Source organism: Cervus elaphus, chromosome 14 (genome assembly GCF_910594005.1).
Source record: "Cervus elaphus chromosome 14, mCerEla1.1, whole genome shotgun sequence".
Taxonomy (NCBI): domain Eukaryota; kingdom Metazoa; phylum Chordata; class Mammalia; order Artiodactyla; family Cervidae; genus Cervus; species Cervus elaphus.
This window is the reverse complement of record NC_057828.1, coordinates 30,716,065-30,743,191: the sequence shown is the minus strand read 5'-3', so window position 1 is coordinate 30,743,191 and position 27,127 is coordinate 30,716,065. Positions and strand designations below refer to the sequence as shown.

At 43.2% G+C, this 27,127-nt stretch overlaps 1 protein-coding gene and 1 long non-coding RNA gene across 5 annotated transcripts; one reads left to right on the top strand and one right to left on the bottom strand.

Moving 5' to 3' along the window:
* Window positions 1-815: 815 nt before the first annotated feature.
* On the bottom strand, window positions 816-11,751 carry SRP9 (signal recognition particle 9). The gene is made up of 3 exons (XM_043923813.1): window positions 11,540-11,751; window positions 6,791-6,859; window positions 816-2,362 (listed from the first exon to the last, which is right to left on the bottom strand). The coding sequence occupies exons 1-3, from the start codon at window positions 11,609-11,611 to the stop codon at window positions 2,243-2,245; spliced, it is 261 nt and encodes an 86-aa protein (XP_043779748.1). The 5' UTR covers window positions 11,612-11,751; the 3' UTR covers window positions 816-2,242.
* LOC122707861 lies at window positions 11,703-24,492 on the top strand. 4 transcript variants are annotated; one of them, XR_006344935.1, is made up of 4 exons: window positions 11,703-11,839; window positions 14,366-14,629; window positions 19,261-20,376; window positions 23,858-24,492. It is a non-coding gene; the product is annotated as an uncharacterized LOC122707861 (long non-coding RNA). The 4 variants fall into 4 exon arrangements; XR_006344933.1 differs by lacking the exon at window positions 23,858-24,492 and having other exon boundaries at window positions 19,261-20,756; XR_006344936.1 differs by lacking the exons at window positions 11,703-11,839; window positions 23,858-24,492 and adding an exon at window positions 11,850-12,879 and having other exon boundaries at window positions 19,261-20,756.
* Window positions 24,493-27,127: the final 2,635 nt, after the last annotated feature.

Sequence of the window (27,127 nt, the reverse complement as noted above, 5' to 3'; positions counted from 1 at the left end):
TGAACTAGGAAGTAGAAGTAGTGGAGCCAAGATTGCAACACAGTCTGCCTTGGAACATCTGCTCTTAATCACTGCTACAAGTTACAAGGATTCAAAGAACTCAAACCTATGTCCCTCCCCTTCCACCTTATCTTCATAGAGTAGTGTTAAAAAGTAGATGATTTAAATGAGAAAAACAAAGGCCAAAAAACCCTCCAGTTATCCTATTATGGGGTGGGGGGAGGGACAGTCAAAACCCAAAAAACCCCTACATTATCTGATGTTGCTTTTCTTTTCTAAGTATTTGGCTGTGCTGGGCCTTGGTTGTGGCACACAGCTTTGATTTTCTTCGAGCCATGCAGGATCTTTCATCTCAGTGCAGACTCTCCAGCGGTGGCTCACAGGCTTAGCTGCCCTGCAGCATGTGGGATCCTAGTCCCTGGCCAGGGATCGTATCCACATTCCTTGCAGTACAAGATGGACTGCTGACCACTGGACCACCAGAGAAGTCCCTGACATTACTTTTCTTACTCAAGAAAACAAAATGCCCTGGAGACAGAAATGGCAACTCACTCTAGCATTCTTGCCTGGGAGATACCATGGACAGAGGAGCTTGGTGGGCTACAGTCCACGGGGTGGCAAAAGCTGGACACAACTTAGTGACTGAACAACAACAGTGTTTCACACATCAGAATGCAAAAAACCTGGAATTTGTATTTTTGTGCAGCAATGTTGTGAAGAAACAGCATTCTCCTGCATTCCGTTGGGCATGCAAAATGGGACAATCTCCGCGTAAAGCAATTTGACAGTATCTATTAAAATTAGAAATACATATACCCTTTGATTCACCAATTTTATTTCTAGAAATCGAATGTACACATATACTACTCATGTGTATATTCAGTGCAGCATCCTAACAGCAAAAGCCTGGAAACAACCAAATGTCTATCAATAGGAGACTGAAAAAAGCTAGCATGGTTCTTTTGTAATACAACTGTGAGAAACAGGGGGGGGGGGGGGGAAACCAAATGCTATAACAGAGAAAGCTGAGTAATAAAAGTATGAAGAAACAAATAAAACATACATACAGCATAATAGGCTCACTTTAGTCTAAACTAACGTAGAATATCCCAGTCAAGAAATCAATTATTCTTAAGAAGTTATAAACTTAAAGAGACATAATACACATTTATGTAATATTTTATTTACTGACCTCTCTGAAACATGCCAAAATTCATACAGTTAATGGAACCTTGCATGTTGAAATGCTGGTCAGCACAACAAATTCCAAATAAAAAATATTTTAATGTGGGAATCAACATATAACATTATATTTAGGTTGGTAAAATTAATTGCAAATATAAGATAAATGTCAAATAATATCATATTTCTGGTTTAAAGGAAACAGTTGTGACAGTCATGCTTAATACCTTGGTTAAGTAAAGAGAGAAACGGGCTGGGGTATCATAGAGGTATGCAAAAATTTAACAGTTCAAATAATCTTTAGCCCTTCTGAGAAAAGATAGATGGCAAATATGTGGCAAGTATTCTGTAATATGGTGATTTCAATCCATTAGTGATCATTCTGTTCATGCATTTAAAGTAACTGCAGATGTTTCAGAGCACTGAAAATTAGATTCAAAGTAAGTCTTTGCTCAACAAGTTAATGATAATATGAACCCCTTATATTTAAAAAATATAGCTTAAATTTGTAAAGTTTAAGGTAAAGCATACCTGTTTTCATAATTATTTTTAGATATAATTGAGACTATACTACTATATATAATCAGCTATATTGCTGTGCACAGTTAATTCCAGTTACCTTATTTTATATTTGCTGGTCATCAACAGCACAAAATTTATGCATCAATCTAGCAAAACAATTATATTCAATTTTCTTTTAAACACAGATTAACTAAATTTAAGGAAGAACTGGCTTTTCTTAATCTCATTTTCAAGTTACTGATACAAACTTAACAGCAAGTAATTATTTATTTTGCTTAACACCAAATAATCTACAAAAAGTTTCCAAGATAGATGCATTTTTTGTTCAATCTCCAAAAAATAAATAAAGGCTTCCTAACTGAAAGCATTTACATTCCTGGCTCTCTAAAGTAAACATTAAAAAACAAAGTACAAAAAAATGATCTCTTGGCTTCTGAATAGCCCACTTAGTTACATAAAGTATTTTCTCTCCCAATACTCTTTCAAATTCAAAAGATATTTACTTCCTAAGAACATAACAGTCTTCATTTCAAACCATTCAGTCCGTTTCCATGGCAACACTGCGGGATTCCTTGGCCACCATAAGTCGCATTAGTTGACTGTGGAATTTCTCAATCTTCTTTACATCTTGAGCTTGGTCTGTTCTATACACCAAACACTGTCAGGAATTTTAAAAGCACACATTAACTATGTAAAACTAGATTACTAACGATGTAGCAAACATATTCTTGGGTAAAAATCCGAGTCTTTCCCTACCACTGTTTTGCTTTACTTCCTCCGGAGATAATTCAAGTTTCCAGGTTCCCACAATTACATTCCTTAAGTTTAGTATTTTATAATATTTAAAATGCCACTGCTATGGACAAAAAACAAAATGAACCCTATTTGAGGCATCTCAAAAATGACCAGTAGACTATTGTAATCATATTCTGTCATGGTCTGATGACAAAAACTAAAGGTTGGAATCAGGTATTTTCTCCCTGGGATCTGGTTATAAGTGATTCTATAGTTATAGTGGGAAAAGCATATACATTTTAGGATCTCTTTCTCTGTTTATGAAATGGGAAGTGTATGGTTAATGATCATCTTTTAAAAATCAGGAATTCCTGCTTACTGCTGGTTGGTACCTACATCAAGCTAGATAAATTTGTTCAACCTTGATTTCTGGTATTATTTATAACTTTTAAACCAATCCAAACTCTTCCTTGCTTTACATTCAATTCTTCATCTAGAATCTTCAAAATTATCAAACTTAAGATGGCAGTCTCGTTTTGTAACACAAATCCATTTTTCTTCAGCCCATCTTATGGATTCATATGAGTTTTAAGCAATGGGAACTTTGTGATCCTGCAGTAATATTCATCAACTTCAAGTAATTTGGAGTTCAACCTGATGGTGCTGTCAACTTAAAAAACCACACAACATCAGAGTCGTGAGTTAAAAGTTTTATCTGGGGCAATACGAGGACTGCAGCCCAGGAGACAGCACCTCAAACTGCTCTGAGAGACTGTTCCAAAGACATAAAGGAGAAGGACAGTATACATGTAATTCTGGTGAAGGGGGAGGACATGCAATCAAGCATGTTTATTTCTTAGAAAGTTTCTGCTGGTCTCGTGACGCTTCTGCTCGTCATGAGAAACAGTCATCACCATGAAAGATTTTAGTGCTTTTCTAGATACAAGGAGATATAAGAATTGGGCTCAGAAAATCAGCTCCTGAGAATATATAATTATCTGAAGACCTGTCCTGCCAGGTTTCCGGGAGCAGAGCGTGCCTCATTTCTGCTCTCCATCCTGGGCTCATTCAAGGGGTGTTGGAGGTCAGCAGCTGCAGCAGTACATGACTTAATCCTTGTAGAGGTAGATGGCAAGTGCCAATTTGCGGTTGACAATGCGCAACTGATTTGAATTCATACAGACCTTAAACCACTTACTTAGAAAAATTCACACATTGTACAAATCTAACAATCTTATAAAGCGGCCATAATCATCTCCAGAGTTTCAATTTTAGCGTATGTACTATAGAAGAACATATACCTTCTCTCTACAGTTTGACACAGAAAGAGCTTCATAGAAAACAATTATAAGTCAGTTATGGAATTAGAAACAATAGATGCATAAATGGGACTATAAAAAAGTCAAAGCTATAAGACAGTAATAATAAAGTCTAAGAAGAGTTTTCTGAGCTATTAAAATGAATTATTGAGGGAAGTATACAAACTTTTCTTTAAAAATCATTAGAAAATAGATTTTTTCATTGGAGTTGGTTCACACATTTGTTGTTTAGTATGATGGATTTGATTGTATCTTTGGTCCCTTCTAGATAAGGACTAATTCTCAGTAGTTTTAAGAAAGGGAACAAAAAGTATCCTTCATACTTAGATCTTATCATGGAAATCATTAATGTTAAAGTTCTTTCCAGTATTGCTTACCATGGATCTTTAACTATATTTAATCATTACCAGAGGCCAAAAGTCATCATTTGGAGGTAAAGTCTTTTGTATTGAATTCAATTCTGCATTTTCCTCTATTACTAAAGCAGAACATACCAATAGATAGTAGATGTATCTATCTATCCACTCTGTGACAATCACAAGTAACATTTTTCTCAATGTGAATGCTCAGGATTCAAGTATACATCTATTGAACCTACTAAGTGGCAGGCACTAGTGCTAAGTGCTTCCACATATTTCATTTTGCACAACAACCCAATTAGGTAGGTGTTGGTGGTGGTTTAGTTGCTAAGTCGTGTCTGACTCTTTGTGACCCCATGGACCTACCAGGCTCCTCTGTCCATGGGATTCTCCAGGCAAGAACACTGGAGTGGGTTGCCATTTCCTTCTCCAGGGGATCTTCCCAACCCAGGAATCGAACCCGGGTCTCCTGCGTTGCAGGCAGATTCTTTACCAACTGAGCTGTAAGCAGACTATTACTATGGCACTTCACAGATGAGAAAATTAAGGCCCCCAAAGCCAAACTTTTGGCCTGATCTTCCCCAAGACTAAAATGCTGTTAGATTACTAAGCTAGGATTCAAATCTCCTCAACCTAGGTTTAGCACACAACAGCTCAATTTACTCCTTTTTCACATTTCACCAAACTTAATAGGTTCTGCAAAGATATGACATTAATTTAAAAAGATCTGACTTCATGCAACCTCATAATGGAATCCTGAATACAAACACAGTAAAAGATATGACCAAAAGTCATTTTTAAAGTCACTATGAGACTTTTAAAAGAGTTAATCCATTAAAAGAAATGTTTGCTAAGTGCCCTTTGGGTCAGGACTAGTCACTACAAATACAGGTATGACTATAACTCATCTATTCTTATTATTTTGAAGCCCACAACCTATTAAAGTCAAATGTGATTAAAAAAAAAATTGTGAAACAGCACAAAAAGAGGCAGAAATAAAAACAAGAAATGAAGCAGTCCTTCTGAGATGGGTTTTGAAATATAAGCAGTTGGCTTGTCACACTGGGGCAGGGGTGGGATTCAGTACTGCAAAGATGGAGACAGACTTGTTCAAAAGCTCAGAGGCCTAAGACTGCATGGCATATTAAAGGAGCCCTTAAGTAACACAAAAAAAGACAGAGATTAGAGGGGATGTGAGGGTGGAGTTTACATTATGAGTGATGAGAAGCCACTAAAGATTGTTAAGCAGGGTAGTTAGAATCCAATTTGCATTTTTAGAAATCACTCTGGCGGGACAGTAGTATGGGACAACTGAAGGATGAACTGGAAGCAGGGACACAGAGCTACCAGCCCAGGCAAGTGACAACGAGGCCTTAAGAGGTTAGCAATGAGGATGAAGGGTTCATGACAGGAAATGAGATGAGAGATTGAATCAGTAATTCACAAATGCCCAGCAAAGCATATGGAACTTATCAGAGAATCAAAATACAAGTTTCTCAAATGAAGGAATAGTAAATCTGAGAATAAAGGAAAGGAAGGGACCAAAGATTATTCCCAGGTTCTGAGCAGGTAGATGACAGTGTAATTAAAGACAGGAGGCAGGAGGAACCAGTTTGATAACGGATGAGGACTTCCATTCTAGACAGGCTAACCTTATGAAGTAGAGGAGGAAGGATGCTCAACTGAGACCTAGTCAGGAAGCCAAAAGAAAAATATGAGCTAACGGTACAAAACTGGAAACAGACACACAGGCAGTACTGGACTTAATGCACTGATCCAGAAGTGGTAAGAAGACATCAAGGACAGAATCCTGGAGAAACCAATATCCATGGGGGCAAGTCAGCAAAATAACTAGCAAAGAATGAAATAAACAGAGAAAAAGAAAAACAAGATAAAATGGAGCCAAAGATGCCAAAATAATTTCTACAAGAAGTGGTTTTCTGTATCAAAAGCAGCCAGGAGTGGGGACTTCCACGGTGGTCCAGTGGCTAAGACTCTGCGCTCCCAATGCAGGGGGCCCAGGTTCAACCCCTGGTCAGGGAACTAGATCCCACATGCTGCAACTAAGAATCCGAATGCTGCAATTAAGGATCTTGCATGTCTCAACGAAGACCTGGTGCAGCCAAATAAATATTAAAAATATTAAAAGCAGCCAGGAGGTCAAGCAAGATATGAACTGCCGAGAGTACTAGGTTTGAAAATGAAGGGGCTGCTGCTGAGCCCTCGCTGAGAGCAGTTTCAGGGAAAGACTTCATGTAGAAACCACATGGCAGAGGGGTAAGAAATAAATGGGGTGTGAGGAAGCGAGAAGAACAAGCAGACAGGAAACAAGAGAAATATAACTACAGAACCTATAACTTGTATTCAAATATCACTTACTTCTCACACATCTACAAGGAAACCTTTACCCCCTGTATCTATGTTTGGTCTCTATGTTCTTCTTGTTTGGCTGTTATTAAACTATACTTGACAAACTGTATTAACGAAGCGAGTTGAATTATGTTTCCAAGTGCCTATAAAAGTAGCTTCAAGAACAAGGCTCTTGACTTGGGAATGAAACACAAAATAAGCATTCTAATGGGTGACCTGCATAAATTCTACGTAAATAATTTCAAACAAATGATTAACTCAAACAAATCTGAAAGTATGCAACAAATAAAAATGTATACTTACAACTAAATCATCTGTTACTTTAATACACAAACTCCCATCAGAATGCCTATATTTGAGAACCACACGGGCCTGAAATAAAAATACATATTTAGAAACAGTGAAGTCAGAAGACAGTTCTCATAAATAATTTAGTCTTCAAGTGAGCTAAAATAGATCCTTTTAGAATTAATAGCCAAAATATCTAAAGGCACCTTTACTGTAAACTCATCATTACTGAAATGAGGGAAAACAGCACTTTGTTCATTCCTACTGCTACAGTATTTTAAGACTAAAAGAAAGTCAGGTATTTTATTTTCAGCCACTTTGAAAAGATGTACTGAAAATTCCCAAGGCACACCCTTATTCAGAGAATGTCTGTAAGACTCTTAAGGCGGTTTGGCATTTCTTGCCAGTAAGACTACGTACTGAAGGGTATTCACAGCATGCTACCTCAAAAGTATACCACTTCAGCTAAAGGAAAGTTTTGAGCTGAAGGCAATTAGTTCTCAGCCCTTTCTGATCGAAAGCAGGATATAAATTAAGCTTTGTAAAGATAACGTAAGTTTCCAATTGTAAAGGTGTTTCTTCTCCCTAGGAAAAGAGAAGAAGGTTTGTTCCCTAAAAACCTTAGCAAACAACTCTAATATTGCCCATACATTCCCTAGTCACCTTCTCAGAACTTACTCCCTCCTAGAAGCCCCACACCTCTTTTCCTCTGCCCAACCTCTCTCCCATACTTTCCCACCCTTAAGATGGTATATAGGTCCCAAATTCCTCCTCTTTGTGAACTTCTATGCTAAGTGTAATTCTTTCTATTTATTAACCTGTCTTTTGTCAGTTTAATTTGCAGAGCCCCTCTTATGAAACCTAAGAGAGTAAAGGAGAAGGTTTTCTTCTCCCCCACAATACCCACACATCTAGCCACAGAGGACTGATAGGGAAAAAAAAAGAGGGGGAAAGGAGCAGAAATGGCTAGTGAAGTTCAAATCCATTTCCCAGGAAAGAGCACTGCAGTTGCAGTTCATACTTTCCATTTTCCCATGGCTCTCAAGAGGTGGACTCAGACTAATTACTCAGCAAAATCGTCTCTTTCTCATGATGGCACGACATGAGACACAACTTTCCACATCTAGAATAACTCCTATATTGAGTGCCATAATACACAGCACTTTTTGCTACTGGGTGTCCTACAGTCAGGAAGCCAAGAAAATGATTTAGATATTAGTATATTCCAATAAAAGAAGACAGCTCCCCCCCCGCCCAAAAAAAAGAAGACAGTTCCCAATAGAGTTAACAACCTCCATGAACATTATATTTCTTTAAATGTTGGATTCAAAACAGTGTACTGCAGCAGAGACAAGTCTCTTATTAACCAAAAATATAATAAATCACTCTAGTTTAGCTTTAGCTAGCTGTTTTAAAAATTGCTAAGTTCTACCAGCCAAAACAGGAACATATATTCAAAATGGCTCCAATATAGCACAGGACCCTCAAGATAATTCTGGAAACTAAATAAAAAGGGCTATTAGAGCTTTTTCTACAGCTTTTCTCATTATGCCTTCTACTCCCCTGGGTTTGCAAATTTAAAAAGGTCATATCATCCTGAGATTTGTCTTGGTGAGGGAGGAAAGGGAACTTACCAAGCACTTAAGTAGGTGTAAGTATCTTTAGACTACCTAATAAGATTCTACTTATTGAGCTAGTAAGTTCAGTTTTACATAGTAAAAAAATTCAGTCCTCTGGAAACAAAAGGAAACCAACTTAAAAATGTACTAAGCATGACAACGATGTAAAGTTTTAACTCCTGCTTAAAAGAATACTCAGTGGCTTCATTAGGAGAAATGAGTTAAAAAACTTTTCGATCCCATGGACTGTAGTCTGCCAGGCTACTATGTCCACGGGATTCTCCAGGCAAGGATACTGGAGTGGGCTGCCATGCCCTCCTCCAGGGGATCTGGAACCCGCTAAGTCTGCTATATTGGCAGGTGAGTTCTTTACCACTAGCACCACCTGGGAAGCCCCAACCCCCTTTTTATTGGTAAATTAGAAAGCGCCTAAGTTGCCATGTCAGATGCCACTCAGAAGGAAAAGAAATCAAGGTTCTTGCTTTCTTAGTAACTTTGAATTCAACCAACTTAAATAATCAAAACATAAGACAACATGAATTAAGTCCTAGAAAGACATATACAGGTAAAATGCTAAAAGAGAAAACAAGGAAAGTGTAAAAAGAATTTATGGAAATAGCTTCAGAAATGCTTTTTTTTTTTTTTTTACTTTTAGGGAAGAAGTTAGGAGAAAGGCTGAAGCAGCAGTCTAAATGAAGATATGATGCATCCTGTAGCTTTCTGAGGCTAGCGAGGGCTGAGGATGGTGGAAATGGTGGGAGACAAAGCCAACAAGACTGGAGAGGGGGTCAGACTGGGGCCTGGAAGGTGGGACTTTTACCAGCAACCAGTGAAGAACCAGTTTTAAAACAGGAAACTGATAATTCAATTTTTGTGTCTGAAATAGCTGTGGTATATATGAGAGTGAACAAGGAATTTTAAAAGCAGGCAGACAAAGAGGTTATTACATGGTCTAGCAATATCATCATTTTCACTTAAGAGCGGATGCAACAGACAATGGTAAAAGGTGATAAATACGATCAAGAGGAAGAGAAGACAATTCTGTAAAACAGATCCCAAAGAGTTCTGACAAAATTTCTTTTCTTCTTTAGTTTCAGCAGTATGGACTAGTAGAAACAGCATGAACACAGTGTTTAGAGATGTGGGTTCAAATTTTAGCCTAATCTCTTAGAGATCACCAGGCAAATCATTTAATGTATCTAAGACTGTTCATTCAACTACCTCAAGGGATTGTCTTCAATTGTATAAATAAATTATACAGATAAGTATATATATATATAATGTCTGTCACATGGAAGGTATTCAATACAACTGTCAGCCAAGCTCTCTTCCCACTCATCCCCTCACCGACCTATCAAAAAAATCAGTTAAAAACCAATGGAAGGTTACCATGAAAAGGCACAAGTTTTTAGGCCACTGGAATTTTCTGAAAAGAACTCATAGGTTCTCCCTCTCCTGTCTATTCTACACATGCTTTGTTCATAGCAACGCTCAATAATAATCATTTTATTTTCATTTTCCCTGTAACTATGACCACATTCTTTTTTTTTTTTTTTTAATGACCACATTCTTATAGGGTTATTACTCTTACTGCGGATTTGTTTATTCTTTACTATCTTTCCAAGTATTTTTAGTTTACACTGTGGGTACTTCTACAAAAGTCCTGCATAGTCCTCATGGTACACTGCTTTAAGAAACAAATCGTCCTATGAACAAAATCAACCAAATGGAGGAGCCAGAAACTGTGTCATAAACAAAGTACTCAATTTCACAAGTATCTAATTCATTTCATCATTTATTACTATTACATCACTTTATTGCAAAGAATGGAACTAAGGTTTTTGGCTTCTTGTTACTTATCTAGGTCTAAAAAGCTAGCAGGACTTTTAAATATTTCAAATAATATTTAGATGACAATAAAAACCAAGAGGAAGGAAAATGAAGACCCAAATGCTAAATTCTTGTCCTTGCAACTTCTTTGCTTACTAACACACACACACATGGATGCCTGTATTTCAATGATGGCCCCCCAAAAATTATGATAAGTCGATGTCAGAGGTTACCTTATTATAATTTTGTGGGGGCCATGAATGAATTACAGGTGTGTGTGTTAGTCGCTCACTTTGTGTCAGACTCTTTGTGACCCCATGGACTCTAGACCAGTCCCGCCAGGCTCCTCTGTCCACGGAATTCTCCAGGCAAGAATACTGGAGTGGGTTACCATTCCCTTCTCCAAGGGATCTACCTGGCCCAGGGATCAAACCCAGGTCTGCATTGCAGGGAGATTCTTTACCGTCTGAGACTCCAGTGAAGCCCACAGAGATTCACAGACCCCCTAAAACTGTTTACAAACATTTATGTGTTAAGTGCATTCTCCTGCTCTCAAAGGGCACTGACCTCCAAAATATTAAGAACCAGTAATCTGCGGGAGGTAGATGCTTCCAAATTGGGGTCTTTGATGCTTTTGAACTGTGGTGTTGGAGGAGACTCTTGAGAATCCCTTGGACTGCAAGGAGATCCAACCAGTCCATCCTAAAGGAAATCAGTCCTGAATATTCATTGGAAGGACTGATGCTGAAGCTGCAACTCCAATACTTTGGCCACCTGATGCGAAGAACTGACTCATTCGAAAAGACCCCGATGCTGGGAAAGATTGAAGGCGGGAGAAGGGGACGACAAAGGATGAGATGGTTAGATGGCATCACCGACTCAATGGACATGAGTTTACTCCGGGAATTGGTGATAGACAGGGAAGCTTAGCGTGGTGCAGTCCATGGGGTCGCAAAGAGTCGGATACGACTGAGCGACTGAACTGAACTGAAACGCCACAGGAAGCCAAAGCTGCAGGGGGAGGAGCCCTGCCCTTAGAGACACGTAAACCAACGATATGGAAGTTCAGGGATTGTAGGCGGGGGAAGGCTTCTAAGAGCCCTGACGTGACCCTGAGTTTTGCTGGTTTCAGGCTTCACTGGGCCCTTATTAAGAGAAGAGAGGAAAAGAACAATTAGACTTCGCGCGGAATCCGTCTCTCTTTACACACAGCACCTCCTAAGATACTGCAGAAGCTCCGGAGGCCGAGCGGACGGCAGAGAAGACATCCTGACCAGGAGCTGGGACAGAGACACTAGCTCCGCCTGCGATTTACCTTCATTGGGTCGGCGAGGTAGAGTTTCTCCGCTGCGCGACTGAACTCCTCCCAAGTCTGGTACTGCGGCATCGTGGGACCGCGGCAGAAGGACAGAAACAGGCACGGCTGTGGACCGGAGGCGGCGCGGCGCAGCCCACCTACCTCCCTAACTCCCACAGCCGCCTACCAAGACAGGGGCCCAGAGGCTCAAAGATGGTGGCGCCGCCTCGCACCAACGCCTCGCTCCATTGGCCAGCCCGGCTCGTTCTTGCCCAATGGGAAGGAGAGATGTTGCCTAGGAGGCGGAGCCCCAAGCGTGTGAGTCTGGGAGAGGGTCCGGAGAGGTGGAGAGAGGGAGAGACGATGGAGGTTGCCACAGCGCCCCTTATAGGACTGGAGGAGGATCTGTCCCGCTGTCCTTCGGGCTGGACTACAACGGTAAAGCCCAGGTTTCTTCAGCAAAGATAGAGCCGGTTAGTGATAAGCGCAGGATCTGTCTCGCCTACAGCTTAGTAAAAGAAAGGGGAGACATAAACGGAAGAGTGCAATGGAAAGCTTTATATGACAGACCTCTGTGTCTAGAGGACGCTAACAGGGATGGCACAAGTTGAATCTTGAAAAACATGATGGGTGTTGAACAGGTGGGCAGGGCAGGACGTCGAGGCCCATTTTAGATCCGTAGTGTATTTAATGTGGTGGGCATCCCCTGGAGGAGGGCATGGCAACCCACTTCAGTGTTCTTACCTGCAGACTCCCACGGACAGAATAGCCATAGAGTTGCAAAGAGTCAGATAGGACCGAAGCGACTTAGCACGCAAGCATGTATTTGGGGGCATAGGGGAAGAATCAAGGGAAGAAATCATATCACTTAAGCCGGAAGAAATTTGAACTTTGTTCTCCAGGCTATGGAGTGAGGTAGAAGGGTATTTTTCTCTAATCAAGTTGAAGTATATTTTATGTATAGTAAAACATCAGTTGTAAAGCTTCCCTGACGGCTCAGTGGTAAAGACTCCGCCTGCCAATGCAGAAGCTTCTATCCCTGGTCCCGGGAAGATCTCACATGTCGCTGAGCCACTAAGCCCATGAGCCACAACTACTGAGACTGCGCCCTAGAGCCTGTGCACTGAAACAAGAGAGGCCCCCACAATTAGAAGCCCCAAGCACCACAGCAAAACGGAGTAATCCCCCGCTTGCCAGAACTTGAGAAAGCCGTCGCAGAGCAAGGAAGACTCAGTACAGACAAAAATAAATAAATACAATTATAGAAAATAAATTATACTAAACAGATCGGCCCTGGACTTTGCTCTCCATTGTTCAGCAAGTGGAGAGCCGGCAGATATTAATCACAACAGGACGTGGTATGATTAATTTTTATTTTTAGAACATGTCACTAGTGGTTGAAGGGAAGCTGAATCGGTGAAGTCCAGCCTGTGCATGGTCAAAACTGAAACCCTTTATTCTTTTGCCTAAGTTGGTTACCTCCTATGATTGTTTCCATGTCCTTGCTTCCCTTTCAATCCCATTCCCACCACAGTGCCTTCCATTCTGTCCCCACCTCAACCCTCAAATGAAGTTGCTTTCACAAGGTCACTAACTGCTCTCAGGGTCACTAGTGACCTTCATATTGCCCAGTCCAGCAGACAACTCTCAATCCTTTCTTTTTTAAATTTTTAAAATATATTAATATATATTTATTTCTTTATTTCATTGCACTGGGTCTTAGGTGCGGCATGTGGCATCTCTTTCCCTGATCAGGGATGGAAACTGGGCCCCCTGCGTTGGGAGTATGGAGTCTTAGCCCCTGGACCACCAGGGAAGGCCCTCAGTCCTTTCTTGACCAGATTATTCAACTGCATCTGAGGCCATATGCCACTCCTTTATCCTTGAAATTTCCCAGCTCCTTGGTTTTTTTGACTCCATCCTTCCTTGCTCCTCCTACCTCTTTGGCTTTTCCCTCTCTGGCTCTGTCCTAGCCTCCTCCACTCCCTTGGCCCCTCAGCACTGGGTCCTGAGGTATCATACTTTGATTTCACCCTCTGAGTTCTTCCTGGGCAATATTTGGGTTTTCATTTCCACCTCTATGCTACTTAGTCCAGGTTCTTCTGTGAGCTTCAGATTCATATCTCCAAATGCCTGCCAGGCCTTGGGCTAACTCCAGAGTTCAATTTTGGGAGACGAAAACAATTTTTCAGCAAATGGAAGCAATTTATAAGCCATAAATGTGATGCGTCCTTTTTAACTTATTTTACTATTGCAATTTGGCAAATTATTAGCCACTCATACACCATATTTGACTGCCAGGAATTCAATAACTTTTAAGGGTCAGTGTGAGTGTGTGTGGGCAAAATGCTTATAAGCTAAAGAGGTCAGGGGTAGAGATAATAAGGCAAATTCACCCATACCTATAATTAAAGACAGAAACGTGGCACAGTGCGGGAGACAGAAGTCATTCCACAAGATTTAGTGCAAGAGAGAGGTCTTTCCACAAGATTTAGTGGTACCCATGTTTACTCTCCCCTTCTTCCCTTTTTCCCCTAAGGAGGAAGGTCTGTTGTTGTTGTCAAGATAGAAATGACTGATTGTTTTTTAATTCTTTCCCAGAAGCTTTTTGTCCCTCTTTGTTCTTCTAGGTTGTCTCCTAAAAGCTGGCAGCATAGGGTGTGTAGACCATTGTAGGAGTAGGTTCTTAAGTGGATTCTTATATTTGCAATCATGATAAGTCCACAGTGCTGCTGGCATGTCGGGAACTAAAGGTCATTATGTTGATTTTCATGCATTAAGCATTTGTGGAACCCTCCATACGCCAGGACTCAAAGAAGTCACAGTTCTCTTGTGCCTTCCCAGGTCTCATGAATTCAGTGCAGCACAGTTAGAGTGAAACAAACCTGGTAAGAGAAGCCAACAGAGAAACCGGTTTGCCCAGGAGCTGGATCCAGCGTGGGGAGGAAAGGAAACCCGAGAATGTCCCCACGGGCCGGGCTGCTTTGGCCAGGTGTCCAGCGGAGGGCAGTGGTGAGCAGACAGTCCTGCAGAGACGGATCCCTGAGAGCCGACTTCAGCCTTTTCAAGATCCCAACGGAGTGCATAACCCTGCCTTAGCTGAGACAGGTATTGGTGCGTTTTGTTTATCGTTTGCTCAGTCTCAACTTTTCCTTTCCAGAAAGAGCCTCAGCTCTTACTTAACTGTCCGGAACTTCCAACCCAGTTTGATTCATTAATTACTTATTGAGCACCTCTTCTGTGTCAGTCACCCTACCAGGTATTCTACAGAGAAAACAAAGATGTGCCTGAGCAGCTTAAATGCTAATGTGAGCGGAGCAGGGTGTAGGAATAAGGCGAGTTTATAAATGATCAAGACTGGAGGCAGAAACAAGCATTTATGGGGATTCAAGCAGGCCTCAGCATCCCCTCCTCCCAGGTGTTTGGGGATGGGGAGGGTGGTCTGGAGGTAAAGACAAGAGTGTGACTGTGTGAAGCCCGGAACTGACTCCCAGGACCCACAGCCCACACTGCCCAATTCTGTGGATCAGAAGCCCAGAGCTGCCTAGGAACAGTGAGGGGTACCTTGAGCCTGGGGGTCAGGGTGGGGGAGGGAGGGAGGGAGGGACACAGGCCGAGATGGAAGGCAGGTAGAGATAGAAGTCACCCCAAGAAACAAAGCCCATTTCCAGAGCCCAGCTCAAGGGGGCTCAGAGACCAAAGGTTGTGCTAGCACCCTCGTGCCACGTCCACCAACAAACCCGCCCCCCCAGGCACGTGACAGAGTGCCCGGAGGCTGTCCCTCGGTGTCCTAGTTACGCCCTGTTCTAAAAATGCTAACCTTGCCATAGTCTGGGCAGGTCACGATCCTTTTGTCATTGTTGTGTTGTGCTTCGTCACTCAGTCATGCTGACTCCTTGTGACCCCATGGACTGGAACTCACCACACTCCTCTGTCCTCTGGGGTTTTTCAGGCAAGAATTCTGGAGTGGGTTATAATTTCCTCCTCCAACAGATGCTCCCAATTCAGATGGGAACCACATCTTCTACACTGGCAGGCAGATTCTTTACCACTGAGCCAATGATCCCTTTAAGGTGGAACAGATTTCAAGTAGAATGAACATACCTCAAAAAACAACAGGGGGATAAAGCCTTGTCTTGTCCAGCCGTGCTGACGGAGAGAATAGGCTGCCATTGAGTTGTGGGGATTGGAAAGGCCACCCTCTATGCTGCCTCCTCTGGGGGAAGCTGGGTCAGGCCAGGATAGATGCTGCCCAACCGATGCCCCGGAGGCCAGAGGGCAATGGCAGGGGCACCAGGATTCCCGAGGATCCTGGCTTGTCAGTTTCATCTGAAACTGATTAAAATGAAATGCAAACCCAAGTAGCTGGGAAGAAAAGGTCAGAATTTTACCCCCGTCTGCTCTCCTCCCTCAGCACGCTGCGCTCCGGCCTGGGTCCCATCACTGTTCAGATTTCCCCTTCACTCGGGCAGCCCCGCACTGCCCAGAAGCCCCAGAGAATGGTCCTATTGTAGATGAGACACAGTGAAATAGCAGCATCTTCTGTTCTCTGCCTTAGGGAGATTCACTTAAAACCCCAGAGTCCCAGATGTGGACGACAATGGAAGTTGTTGTTGCAAATTAGTGATCCTGGAACAGATGAGAGGCAGGTAGTCGGAAAGCAGCCAGTGTGGTGGGTTGGGCTGCGAAGAGAACAATTACACAGTCACTCCATTAACCCAATTAGTAGTCACTGGCAGGAATTCTGTTCATCACCCAAAGAAGCATGGTGGGAAAGGTGGGAAAAGGGGACAACCAACCTGTAGAGGGTGACTGGGGCTGGTGGTGGGGAGGGCGGGACTGCTGCTGGAACCAAAGGTCTAGAAATAAAGCTTCATTTATTCCTAAGCTGGTATATGTTATTTTTATCATTTTTAAAATGTTCTCATTTTTTTTCAATTAAAAAAAGAAAAAAAAAAAAAAACTGTGCCCTAGGGCATTCAGATGAACAGTGTTTGCGTTAATTAAGAAATCGGATGACATCTCCAGTCCGCAGCAGGCTCTGCTGTGGAAACTCTCAGGGTGGCCTGGGAAATGGTGACTGTGGACTCTTGATTGATCACAACTGTCATGTCCTCAGCCAGTCATTCCAATGAGTCAGTCAATATGTCTTAAGTGTCTACCTGATACTCCCTGGCGTTTGGGGGGGTGGGGAGTAGACACAGCACTAAGCAGGCTGTGGCTGTGTGCACAACCAGAATTAGCAAGGAGCGTTTACATTCAAGTCACAAAATTCTGAGCAGAGAAGGGACAGGTTAATTGGGGATGGAATCAGGAAAAGCTGGATATAAAAAATAAAGGTCAGGGGACGTCCCTGGTGGCTCAGTGGTAAAGAATCCACCTGCCGGTGCGGGAGACACGGCTTTGATCCCTGATCTGGGAAGATCCCACATGCCGTGGGGCAGCCAAGCCCATGTGCCACAACTACTGAGCCTGCGCTCTAGAGTCCAGGAACCACAACTGCTGAGCCCGTGTACCACAGCTACTGAAGCCTGTACGCCCTAGAGGCCATGTTCTGCCACAAGAAGAGTCATCGCAATGAGGAGCCCAAGCATCGCAACGAAGAGTGGCCCCTGCTCCCTGAAACTAGAGAGAAGCCCACGCAGAAATGAAGACCCAGCACAGCCAAAAATAAATAAAATTCTTTTAAGAAGTAAAGGTCAGATTATGACACGGAATAGGCAGGCTTTAGGATACAGAGAAAGTGTCAATGAAGGCACAAACAATTAGGGAGCAGACAGAGCCCTTCTCCAGGGGGAGGCTGGGGTGCTCAAAATGTGGTGACATTAGTAACAGAGATGACCCATTGGGAAAAGGGCATTGGAATGGCCACTGACAATGGGAAACATGGTGAGAAGGGTCCTCCCACACCCTGTCTCTGGATTTTTATCTTTTTAGAGGCCACAGGGTGAGGAACTGGCCTGGGAGCTTTATGTGGCTGCCTGAGGCTGCAGGAACCAGGGCGTTGATAACTATAGTCTTCATCAGTAAGTCAAGGGAGAAAGGGAAACCTACCAAGTCCAGCACACTGGTTGACTGTGGGAGGACAGATGGAGAAGATAAGCCCAGCCCCGGGGGAAATCTTGTCTGAACAGGTGTCTGCCTGGCTTCTTCCCCACTTAGACCTGGGAGCTGCTGCCCCACGGCTCCCGGCCCCCACCTCTCACTCTATTATCACTCTCTCCATGCGCCATTGTGTTCTTGCTCAATTTCTCTCCTGCTCTTATTCCCTTCTCACCTTTCCCAGGCTTCCAGCCGCTGTGAAAGAGGAAAATGGTAAAACATGCAAAGCTTTGGCTTCAGCACAAAGATGAGGTGTTCCATGTCTCTTGTGTCTGACCTGTTGCAAGCCATCTTTGGTTGCTCAAGCTCCTGCTAAGCTTTGTTGCCCTTTATGGTCTGTCTTCAGGAGGCAGGGACCAGGAGGGCCGCCACTGGTCTTTGACCATGCAGACAGTAAATATTTGCTGATGGCCAGCATGATGGCATGTGGAGAAACTAACCCCTGTCCAAGGCTGTTAGGAAAAGATTCTTTGATCACTGACCGATGGAACTTCCGTATCCCCGGAAATGTCTCAGGCATATATGCTGGGATCTTCAAAATTGTTGTAGGCATTGGGGAGAGGGCTGGGAAACAGGTCCATATTGGCTTCTGGGCCTCCTTTCTTCTGGGTGTGGGTCACCAACCCCCTCATGGACACAGCCTTCCTTTTTCCATTCTGGTTGGAATCCACTCAGGCTCCTGGAAGGCCCTTCCTCCCTCTGCACAAGACTGGGATGGCGTTTGTATGTGAACTGATGGGTATTCTATACCCCCTCTGCACCTGACCACACAATACCTGCCTGTTCTCAAAGCCCCAGCCCAAACCATTCCAGCTTCTTAGGTTTCATAACTGCCCCGTGAACTGCACCTGGCCCTTCTTCCCTTGGGGCTGCGGGGTTGGAGGCCGAGTAGATGGCCACCTGATTTAGCGTCTCCCTGCTGACTGGGGTTTTGGAGACTGGCTCGCTATTGCATGAGTCAGAGAGAGCCCCACGGCTCCAGGCATCTTCCAGGAGTGAATGAGCCCTCGCTCCAGGCAGCAGGAGGCTAGCAGGTCTCGGACTCACCCCTGGGCAGAGGCAGGACAGCTACTTGGGAAGTGCAAGGATGTGCACACAGGCACTGGCAAGGTGCCTGGAGAGCTTCCCAGCATCCCCTCGAGAGCCCCTGGCCCACCTCCCAGTTGAGCTCAGCTGTGAGGCCCAGGCTCAGCTCTAAGCAAGCCTGGACAGAAGTGGCCATGAAGCTCACCATGACCTGGCAGCTCCCACTGCAAGCACAAACAGGCCTTTAAAAAGCTTCCTTGCTTTCTGGGGTGGCGGGGCGGCAGACAGGGCAAGTGGCTGTTGGTGGCCGCCGCGTCATGCTCTGGTGTGGTTCCCGGTGGCCGGCGCCGCCACCTCCTTTCTGTCCAGATGCGGAGGCCGAGGGGGCTCCTGGGAGAGAGCAGCTTTGAACTCCTGCGCCCTGTCTTGGTGTTGGGAAGCCTTACAGCTGCTCTGCGCTGGCAGAGCCGTCTCTTGCTAACTTGGGGCTTTTTGGATCAGGGTGTTGGTGAAGCAGAGTTTTGGCAAGAGCCTTAGCAGCTCTTGCCAAGAGGAGAATGAAGGGAGATAATTAGACCTGGTAATTGGCTTGCTTTTTACTTTTTTTACAGGCAACAGTGACTATGGCTGGGAGAAAAAGACACAGAAGAAAGTTGTCCTCCAGGATCAAGGCTAAGCTGCCTCAATTTTAGGGGAAAAGGCTGGTCCCTGACCAGTCCAGGACTTCCTGTCACCTCTTGCCTAACACATCCGTCTGGCTGTGAAGTGATTTTCTGCATCCTATGCTATGGTAACCGGATCCATACGGACCCCAGGACCAGACATCTTAGAACCTTGACTCCAAAGATAACCTTTAGATGGAGTTACCCAATTCTGGCTCCTCTAAGAAGAGATGCCGTGGGACCTATTGCAAAGGGCTTTGTCGAAGGCTTTTGTTTCTGGGCAGAACTGACTCATCATTTCCCCCAGATAAGTTTGCTCTCTGGGAGGTTTCCAGGCCCCCATCCCTCCAGTTGGCCGTTTCTCCAGACCAGATGGTTCATTTTAGATCTCAATTTGCAACGTGCTACCCTTTGTGGGCACATGTTCTGGATTCATCCCAAACGGAGCAGCTGATTCACTCGGACGTTCTGGGAAGCCCTCCCCGTTTGATTCCACCTCAGCACATCAGCATAGAAGCTGCGAGTCAGATTTCCAGTTTGTTGTGGGGAGCCTATTGATTCTAAGCCCAGAAGTGCAGTCCTGGGAGACTGACGTCAGATCTCAGGCAGAGGGCCTGGGCGCCCCCAGAGGGTCTTAGGGTGCTGGTGCTGCTGCCTTTGGGAGGGCTGCTCCCTCAAGTCCGTCAGAGGTGGACTCTGGTGGGATCATGACCCGTTCTGGGGCCATTTAATATTTTGAATAAAAGCAGAGGAAAGAATTCATGACCAATTTGAGCTCCGAGATTTTAAGTTTAAACCGGATGGCCTTTCTCTAGCTTCTCTCCTTGCCAGTTACCCACTGCTTGTTCAGTAGACAGTTGTTGATCACGTACTGTGCATCAGACGTTGTGCTTAGGGCTCGGGGATAAGAGTAAAAAGCCGATGCTTGCCTTCAAGGGGCTCAGTGACTAACGTCTGAGATAGGCGGGCACGGAGAACAAAGTGAGCGGAGCTGACGTAACGCAGTGGTCAAGAGCTGAGATTCAGGAGCCAGACCCCCCAGATTCCTGCTCTGCCACTTTGCAAGTATGTGACTTTGGACACATTACTTCACCCGTTTGTGCACCAGTTTTCTCATCAGTAGAATGAGAATAATAATGATACCCACTTTAGTGTTTTATGAGGATAAATTCGTTGCTAGATTTAAAGTGCTTAGAACTGTGCCAGGGGTAGTGAGGGTGGTACATATCTGAGATAGTTTAAAGCTGGAGCATCAAGAGGGTTAATTGGATGAAGGATTTAAGAAAAAGGAAGGGGTCAGGTTTATATCCCAGGAGTCTGGAATATGAACATGTGTGGCCAGGAAAGTTCTTTTGAGTCTAGGGACCACTACCATATAAATATTTTTTTTCCTTTTGTTTTCAAATTTGTTTATTCTTTAATTGAAGGTTAATTGCTTTACAGAATTTTGTTGTTTTCTGTCAAACCTCAACATGGATCAGCCATAGGTATACATATATCCCCTCCCTCTTAAACCTCCGTCCCATCTCCCTCCCTAGCCCACCGCTCTAGGTTGATACAGAGACCTTGTTTGAGTTTCGTGAGCCACACAGCAAATTCCCATTGGCTATCTATTTTACATACGATAATGTAAATTTCCATGTTACTCTCTCAATACATCTCACCCTCTCCTCGCCTCTCCCCATGTCCATAAGTCTGTTCTCTATGTCTGTTTCTCCACTGCTGCCCCACAAATAAATTCTTTGGTACCATCTTTCTAGATTCCGTATATATGCATTAGTATACAATATTTATCTTTCTCTTTCTGACTTACTTCAGTCTGTATAATAGGCTCTAGGTTCATCCACCTCATTAGAACTGACTCAAATGCATTCCTCTTTATGACTGAGTAATATTCCATTGTGTATATGTACCACAACTTCTTTATCCACTCATCTGTTGATGGACATCTAGGTTGCATCCATGTTCTAGCTATTGTAAATAGTGCTGCAGTGAGCAATGGGATACCCATGTCATTTTCAGTTTTCGTTTCCTCAGGGTATTTGCCTAGGAGTGGGATTGCTGGGTCATATGGTGGTTTTATTCCTAGTTTTTTAAGGAATCTCCATACTGTCTTCCATAGTGACTGTATCAATTTATATTCCCACCAGCAGTGCAAGAGGGTTCCCTTTTCTCCACACCCTCTCCAGCATTTATTGTTTGTAGACTTTTTGATGATGGTCATTCTGATCGGTGTGGGGTGATATCTCATTGTAGTTTAGATTTGCATTTCTCTAATAATGAGGGATGTTGAGCATCTTTTAAATATTTTTAAAATAGAATTATAGTTGACTTACAATATTGTGTTAGTTTTAGGTATATAGCAAAGCAATTCAGTTATACATATATATGTGTATATATATGTATATATATTTTCTTTTATTCTTTTCCATTATAGTTTCTTATGAGATATTGAATGTAGTTCCCTATGCTATACAGTAAATCCTCGTTGTTTATCTATTTTATGTATGGTCATGTGCACCTGTTAATCCCATACTCCCAATTTATCACTCCCTCTTCCCCTTTGATAGCATAAGTTCATTTTCTATGTCAGTGAGTTTATTTTTGTTTTGTAAGTTAATTTGACTATTTTTTTTCTTAGATCCACATATAAGTAATATCATATGATTTTTGTCTTCCTCTGTCTGACTTACTTCACTTAGTATTGTAATCTCTAGGTCCATTCATGTGTTGCAAGTGGTGTTGTTTCATTCTTTTTGGGCTAATATTCCATTGTGTACATATATGCTACACCTTTTTCCATTCATCTGTCAATGTACTGTTAAGTTGCTACCATGTCTTGGCTACTGGGTATAGTGCTACTATGAATAGTGGGATGCATGTGTCTTTTTGAATTAGAGCTTTCATCTTTTCTGAATATATGACCAGGAGTGGGGTTGAAGGATCATATGGTAACTCTGTTTATAGTTTTTTAAGGAAACTCCATACTGTTTTCCACAGTGACTGCACCAGTTTAAATTCCACACAGTGTAAGAAAGTTCCCTTTTCTCTACATCCTGTCCAGCATTTATTGTTTGTAGATGTATTTTTTGATAATGGCCATTCTGACCAGTGTGAGGTGATACTTCATTGTAGTTTTGATTTACATTTCTCTAATAATTAGCAATGTTGAGCATATTTTCATGTGCCTATTGGCCATCTGAATGTCTTCTTTGGAGAAATGTCTATTTCTCTGGTCATTTTTTGGTTGGGCTTTTTGTTCTTTTGCTATTGAGTTATATGATCTATTTTTCTATTCTGGAAATTAAGCCCAATTGTCAGTTGCATCATTCGCAAGTGTTTTCTCCTAGTTTTAGGTTGTCTTTTTGTTTTTGTTTATGGCTTCCTTTGCTCTGCAGAATCTTATAAGTTTGATTAGGTCCCATTTATTTCTTATTGCTTTTATTTCTATTGCCTTGGGAGACTGACCTAAGAAAACACTACTATAGTTTATGTCAGAGAATGTTTTGCCTATGTCCTGTTCTAGGAATTTTATGGTATCATGTCATATTTAAGTCTTTAAGCCATTTTGACTTTATTTTTGTATGTGTTGTGAGGCAGTGTTCTAACTTCTTTAATTTACATGCAGCTGTCCAGCTTTCCCAGCAGCACTTGTTGAAGAGACTGTCTTCTCTATTGTATATTCTTGCCTCCTTTGTCAAAGAAGAATTTACCATAGGTGTGAGGATTTATTTCTGGGCTCTTTATTCTATTCCGTTGATCTATATGTCTGTCTTTGTGCCAGTACCACTGTTTTGATTACTGTTGCTTTGTAGTATTGTTTGAAGTCTGAAAGGGTTATGCCTCCAGGATTGTTCTTTTTCCCCAGGACTCCTTTGACAATTTTGGGTCTTCCATGGTTCCTTATAAATTTTAGGATTATTTATTCTACTTCTATGAAAAATGTGATGGGTAATTTGATAGAGATCACATTAAATCTGTAGATTGCTTTGGGTAGTATAGCTATTTTTCTTTTGTTTCTTTTTTTCTTTTCAATTTATTTTTATTAGTTGGAGGCTGATTACTTTACAATATTGTAGTGGTTTTGCCATACATCAACATAAATCAGCCATGGATTTAGATGTGTTCCCCATCCTGATCCCCCCTCCTACCTCCCTCCCCATCCCATCCCTCTGGGTCTTCCCAGTGCACCAGCCCTAAGCACTTGTCTCATGCATCCAACCTGGGCTGGCGATCTGTTTCACACTTTAGCTATTTTTAACTGTATTAAATTCATCCAATCCAAGAGCATGTGAAATCTTTCCATTTTTTTGAATCATCTTTGATTTCCTTTATAGATGTTTTATAGTTCTCAGCATATAGGTCTTTCACTCCTTGGTTAGGTTTATTCCCAAGCAAGAAAATTTTTTAATGCTTTTTTAAATGAGATTTTTTTTTTAACTTTCTCTTCCTCATATTTCATTACAATATATATGTATGTATATATATATATACACATATATGTATGTATCTTGAATAATTATGGCCTTGGTTTGTTCCTTTGCAGAGTGGAGATAATAATATCTTCCCTTCCAACCTCAGAAAAACCAACATTTGAATCTCCTATGTACCAGAAAGTATTCTCTCTACCACCCCTCCCCACTTTATACCGGCCGAAATCCTGGGTAACTGGAAGATGATGGAGAAGGCTGTCTGACTCTAATAATAGCAGATATTGCTCTGCTCCTGTTTTACCTCCATGTGATTCGTCGCATTTCCATGCTGTTTAGTTCCTGGTTATTAAAGCCTGTGATCCCATGGGAGGCTGGTGATTTCCTCAGGAGGATCTGGGAACGATAAAGAAGCATAGTGAGAAGAGCTGAACTGCTCAGACGCAGAGTTTCCTGGATGATATGATACAATAGGTTGAGCACACACATTCTCCTGTGCAGAATGGTCCCTCGGGATCCTAGAGAAACTTCTAGCTTCAAGGAGCTTGCCTGTGCCTCAGGGCTTCTTGTGAGGCAGGATGCGTAGGACACAGGCTTGTAAATGAAGGTGGGTGGGGAGCATTCACAACCCTTCACTGAGGGGAGAGGCCGGATTGGGGGTTGGTAGTGCGGGGAGTATGGGAGCCTCGCTGTTATAATATTATAGTGCGCTTCTCTCATCATCATGAGCTGCCTTCACATGTCCTGGAGAGACTTCTTGGCAAGGTGTCAGAGCTTGCCACCAAGACTGCGGCCCCGGCTGGCCTGGCAGCCGTGTGGGGGAGGAGGAAGTCTGCAGCAGATCGAGCATTCTGGCCTGATTGGGAGACTGGCCAACTCTAACGGGATTACCATCCGCTGCCCTGATATCTGCCAGGAAGTTGTGAAATGAAATCTCAAGTCCCCTACCACAGAGTGTGTGGGATGACTTGGCTGAAGCAAGAATCCTTGGGGAAATCGGTCTATTTCCCTGGCAATCCATTAGTCTCTTTTCCAGAACAGAAGCTCTGCCTCAGAGACCAGCATTGGGCAACTCTTAGCTCCCTGAGCTGTCTCTTCTCCGCATGGCAGCCTGTGGCACGGGGGAGGAGAGAGATGGTACCCTGGCAGGGTGATGGGGGTGGTGTGGTGACATGAAGAAATGCCTAAGCTGGACCCCAGGAACCAGAAAGTGATGCCTGGCTCTCTTGTCAGCCTCTCCCACACCTCTGACAACCCCACGCTGTAAGGTCAAGGATTTACAGAATGACTACCTAGCAGCAGTCATCCAGCCCTCTGCTTGGATGCAGAAAACGAACCCGGAGCTTGGTGTCCACATTCTGGGTTGGAGGTCCTGCCAGGTCACTTAATCTATCAGTTAGCCTACGGGGTTGCAGTGTAATCTGCTTCTCCTGCAAGGTTCTTGTGAGGATATGTTGAAACACTGCACGTGGAAATTCTTTGTAAACTGTAAAGTACCTTGGTGGTGGTTTAGTTGCTAAGTCTTGTCTGACTCTTGTGACCTCATGGATTGTAGCCTGCCAGGCTCCTCTGTATTCCATGGAATTTCCCAGGCAAGAATATTGGAGTGGGTTGCCATTTCCTTCACCAGGGAATCTTCTCAATCCAGGGATCAAACCCTTGTCTCCTACATTGCAGACAGTCTCCTGCATTGCAGGTGAATTCTTTAGTGACTGGGCCACCAGGGAAGCCCGTAAAGTACCTTAATTGGAAGGAATTGTTCCAGGCACAGAATCCTCTAGGAATTGCTCCCAGGGGCTCAGAGGAGCTGAGTGGAGCCTTTTTGGCCTGAGTAGTTCTCTTCTATCGAAGGCAAGGAGAAAGGACCTTTCCACATGGCCCTTCTTTCTGGCTTCATCTGATAGGGACATCCCAGCTCTTGCTGGTGGTCTAGGGTCTTAGAGAATAAGAGTTTCTGTGCAAAGATCACAGAGCTGACTAGTTTTCCTGTGAGTACAGGTTGACCTGTGATGCCACCATCACTAGTCTTGGGGCAGCCTGGAGGCTCCCCAGCCCAGGAACCCACAGGGGTCCTGTTTTCAGCAGGGTTTGTGTTTATACATGACAATGTCTTTACCTTTTATCTAGCAAGAGTGAGTAATCTATTTGGGATATTTAACAAAAACCAGACATTACCTCACTGGTGTCTTATCCAGAGCTGTTCCAGTCTTCCCATTAATTCCAGCGACTCGGGGTCCTTTGCTGTGTTGAGCAGTATAGAGAGAAATCCATAGACTCTTTTTCTCTGAGTAAAGAGATTCACAGAACACACTGTTCTAGTGGTTGTATTCATGCCCTTTCTTTCCCCAGTGAACGTCTGTTTTCTTTATTCCGAGAACATGGCAGAGGAATTAACCCAGCTCATCCCCCAAACCGTCCTGACTCTGAGCGGCTTTCTCTGGCTCCCCTCTCCGCTCAGGGATATGAAGAAGTTATGTGTGAAATCACAGCAGCCTCACAGAGGAGCATCGGGAAATACTAGCGGCAGGCAGCCCACCTTCTCTGAGGTCGATGGCTGTTTTCTAACAGAGGTGTCAGAGAAAGTGGCTCAAGTCACCACAGCTTTGTGAGCAGCTGCCAGAGTACAGACTGACAGTGCTCAAGTCTCCTCCCGGTGTGCAAAGGCCTGCTTGCCCCTGAAGGACCTGCCATCGGTCAGCATGGAGCCCCTCATGGGTCATTCTCACCCAGGAAGGACGGCTATCATAACCCCAGGCCAGCCAATGGTACATCTGTGTCTTGCAGTGGAAAAATTGAGGCCCAATTAAAAACTTCCATGTATCCAAAATCAGCATCTATTAGGTGATATGAAAGAATAATTGTTAATTTTGATAGGTATCATATCATGGCATGATGACAACATAAGAAAATGTCCATAAGACTGCCTTGGCAGTCTGGGGGTTAAGACTCCAAGTTTCCAATGCAGGGGGTCCAGATTTAATCTCTGGTTGGGGAACTAAGATCCTACAGGCCACATGGTGCAAGAAATAAAAATAAATACATTTTTTTAAACAAGGAAAATATCCATAGTTGTGTAGATGCTTACTGAAGTATGTAGTAGTGAAATGACATACCATCTGGGATTTGCTATGAAATATGTTAGCAGAAACATATTAAATGGATAACCAACAAGGGCCTGCTGTATAGCACATGGATCTCTGCTCAAAGTTATGTGGCAGCCTGGATGGGAGAGGAGTTTGGGGTAGAATGGGTACATATATATATATATGGCTGAGTCTGTTTGCTATGATCTGAAACTATCACAGCGTTGTTTACTAATCCACTATATCCCAATGCAACATAAAAAGTTTAAAAAATGTTAGTAGAAATATAAGAAAGAAAAAAAG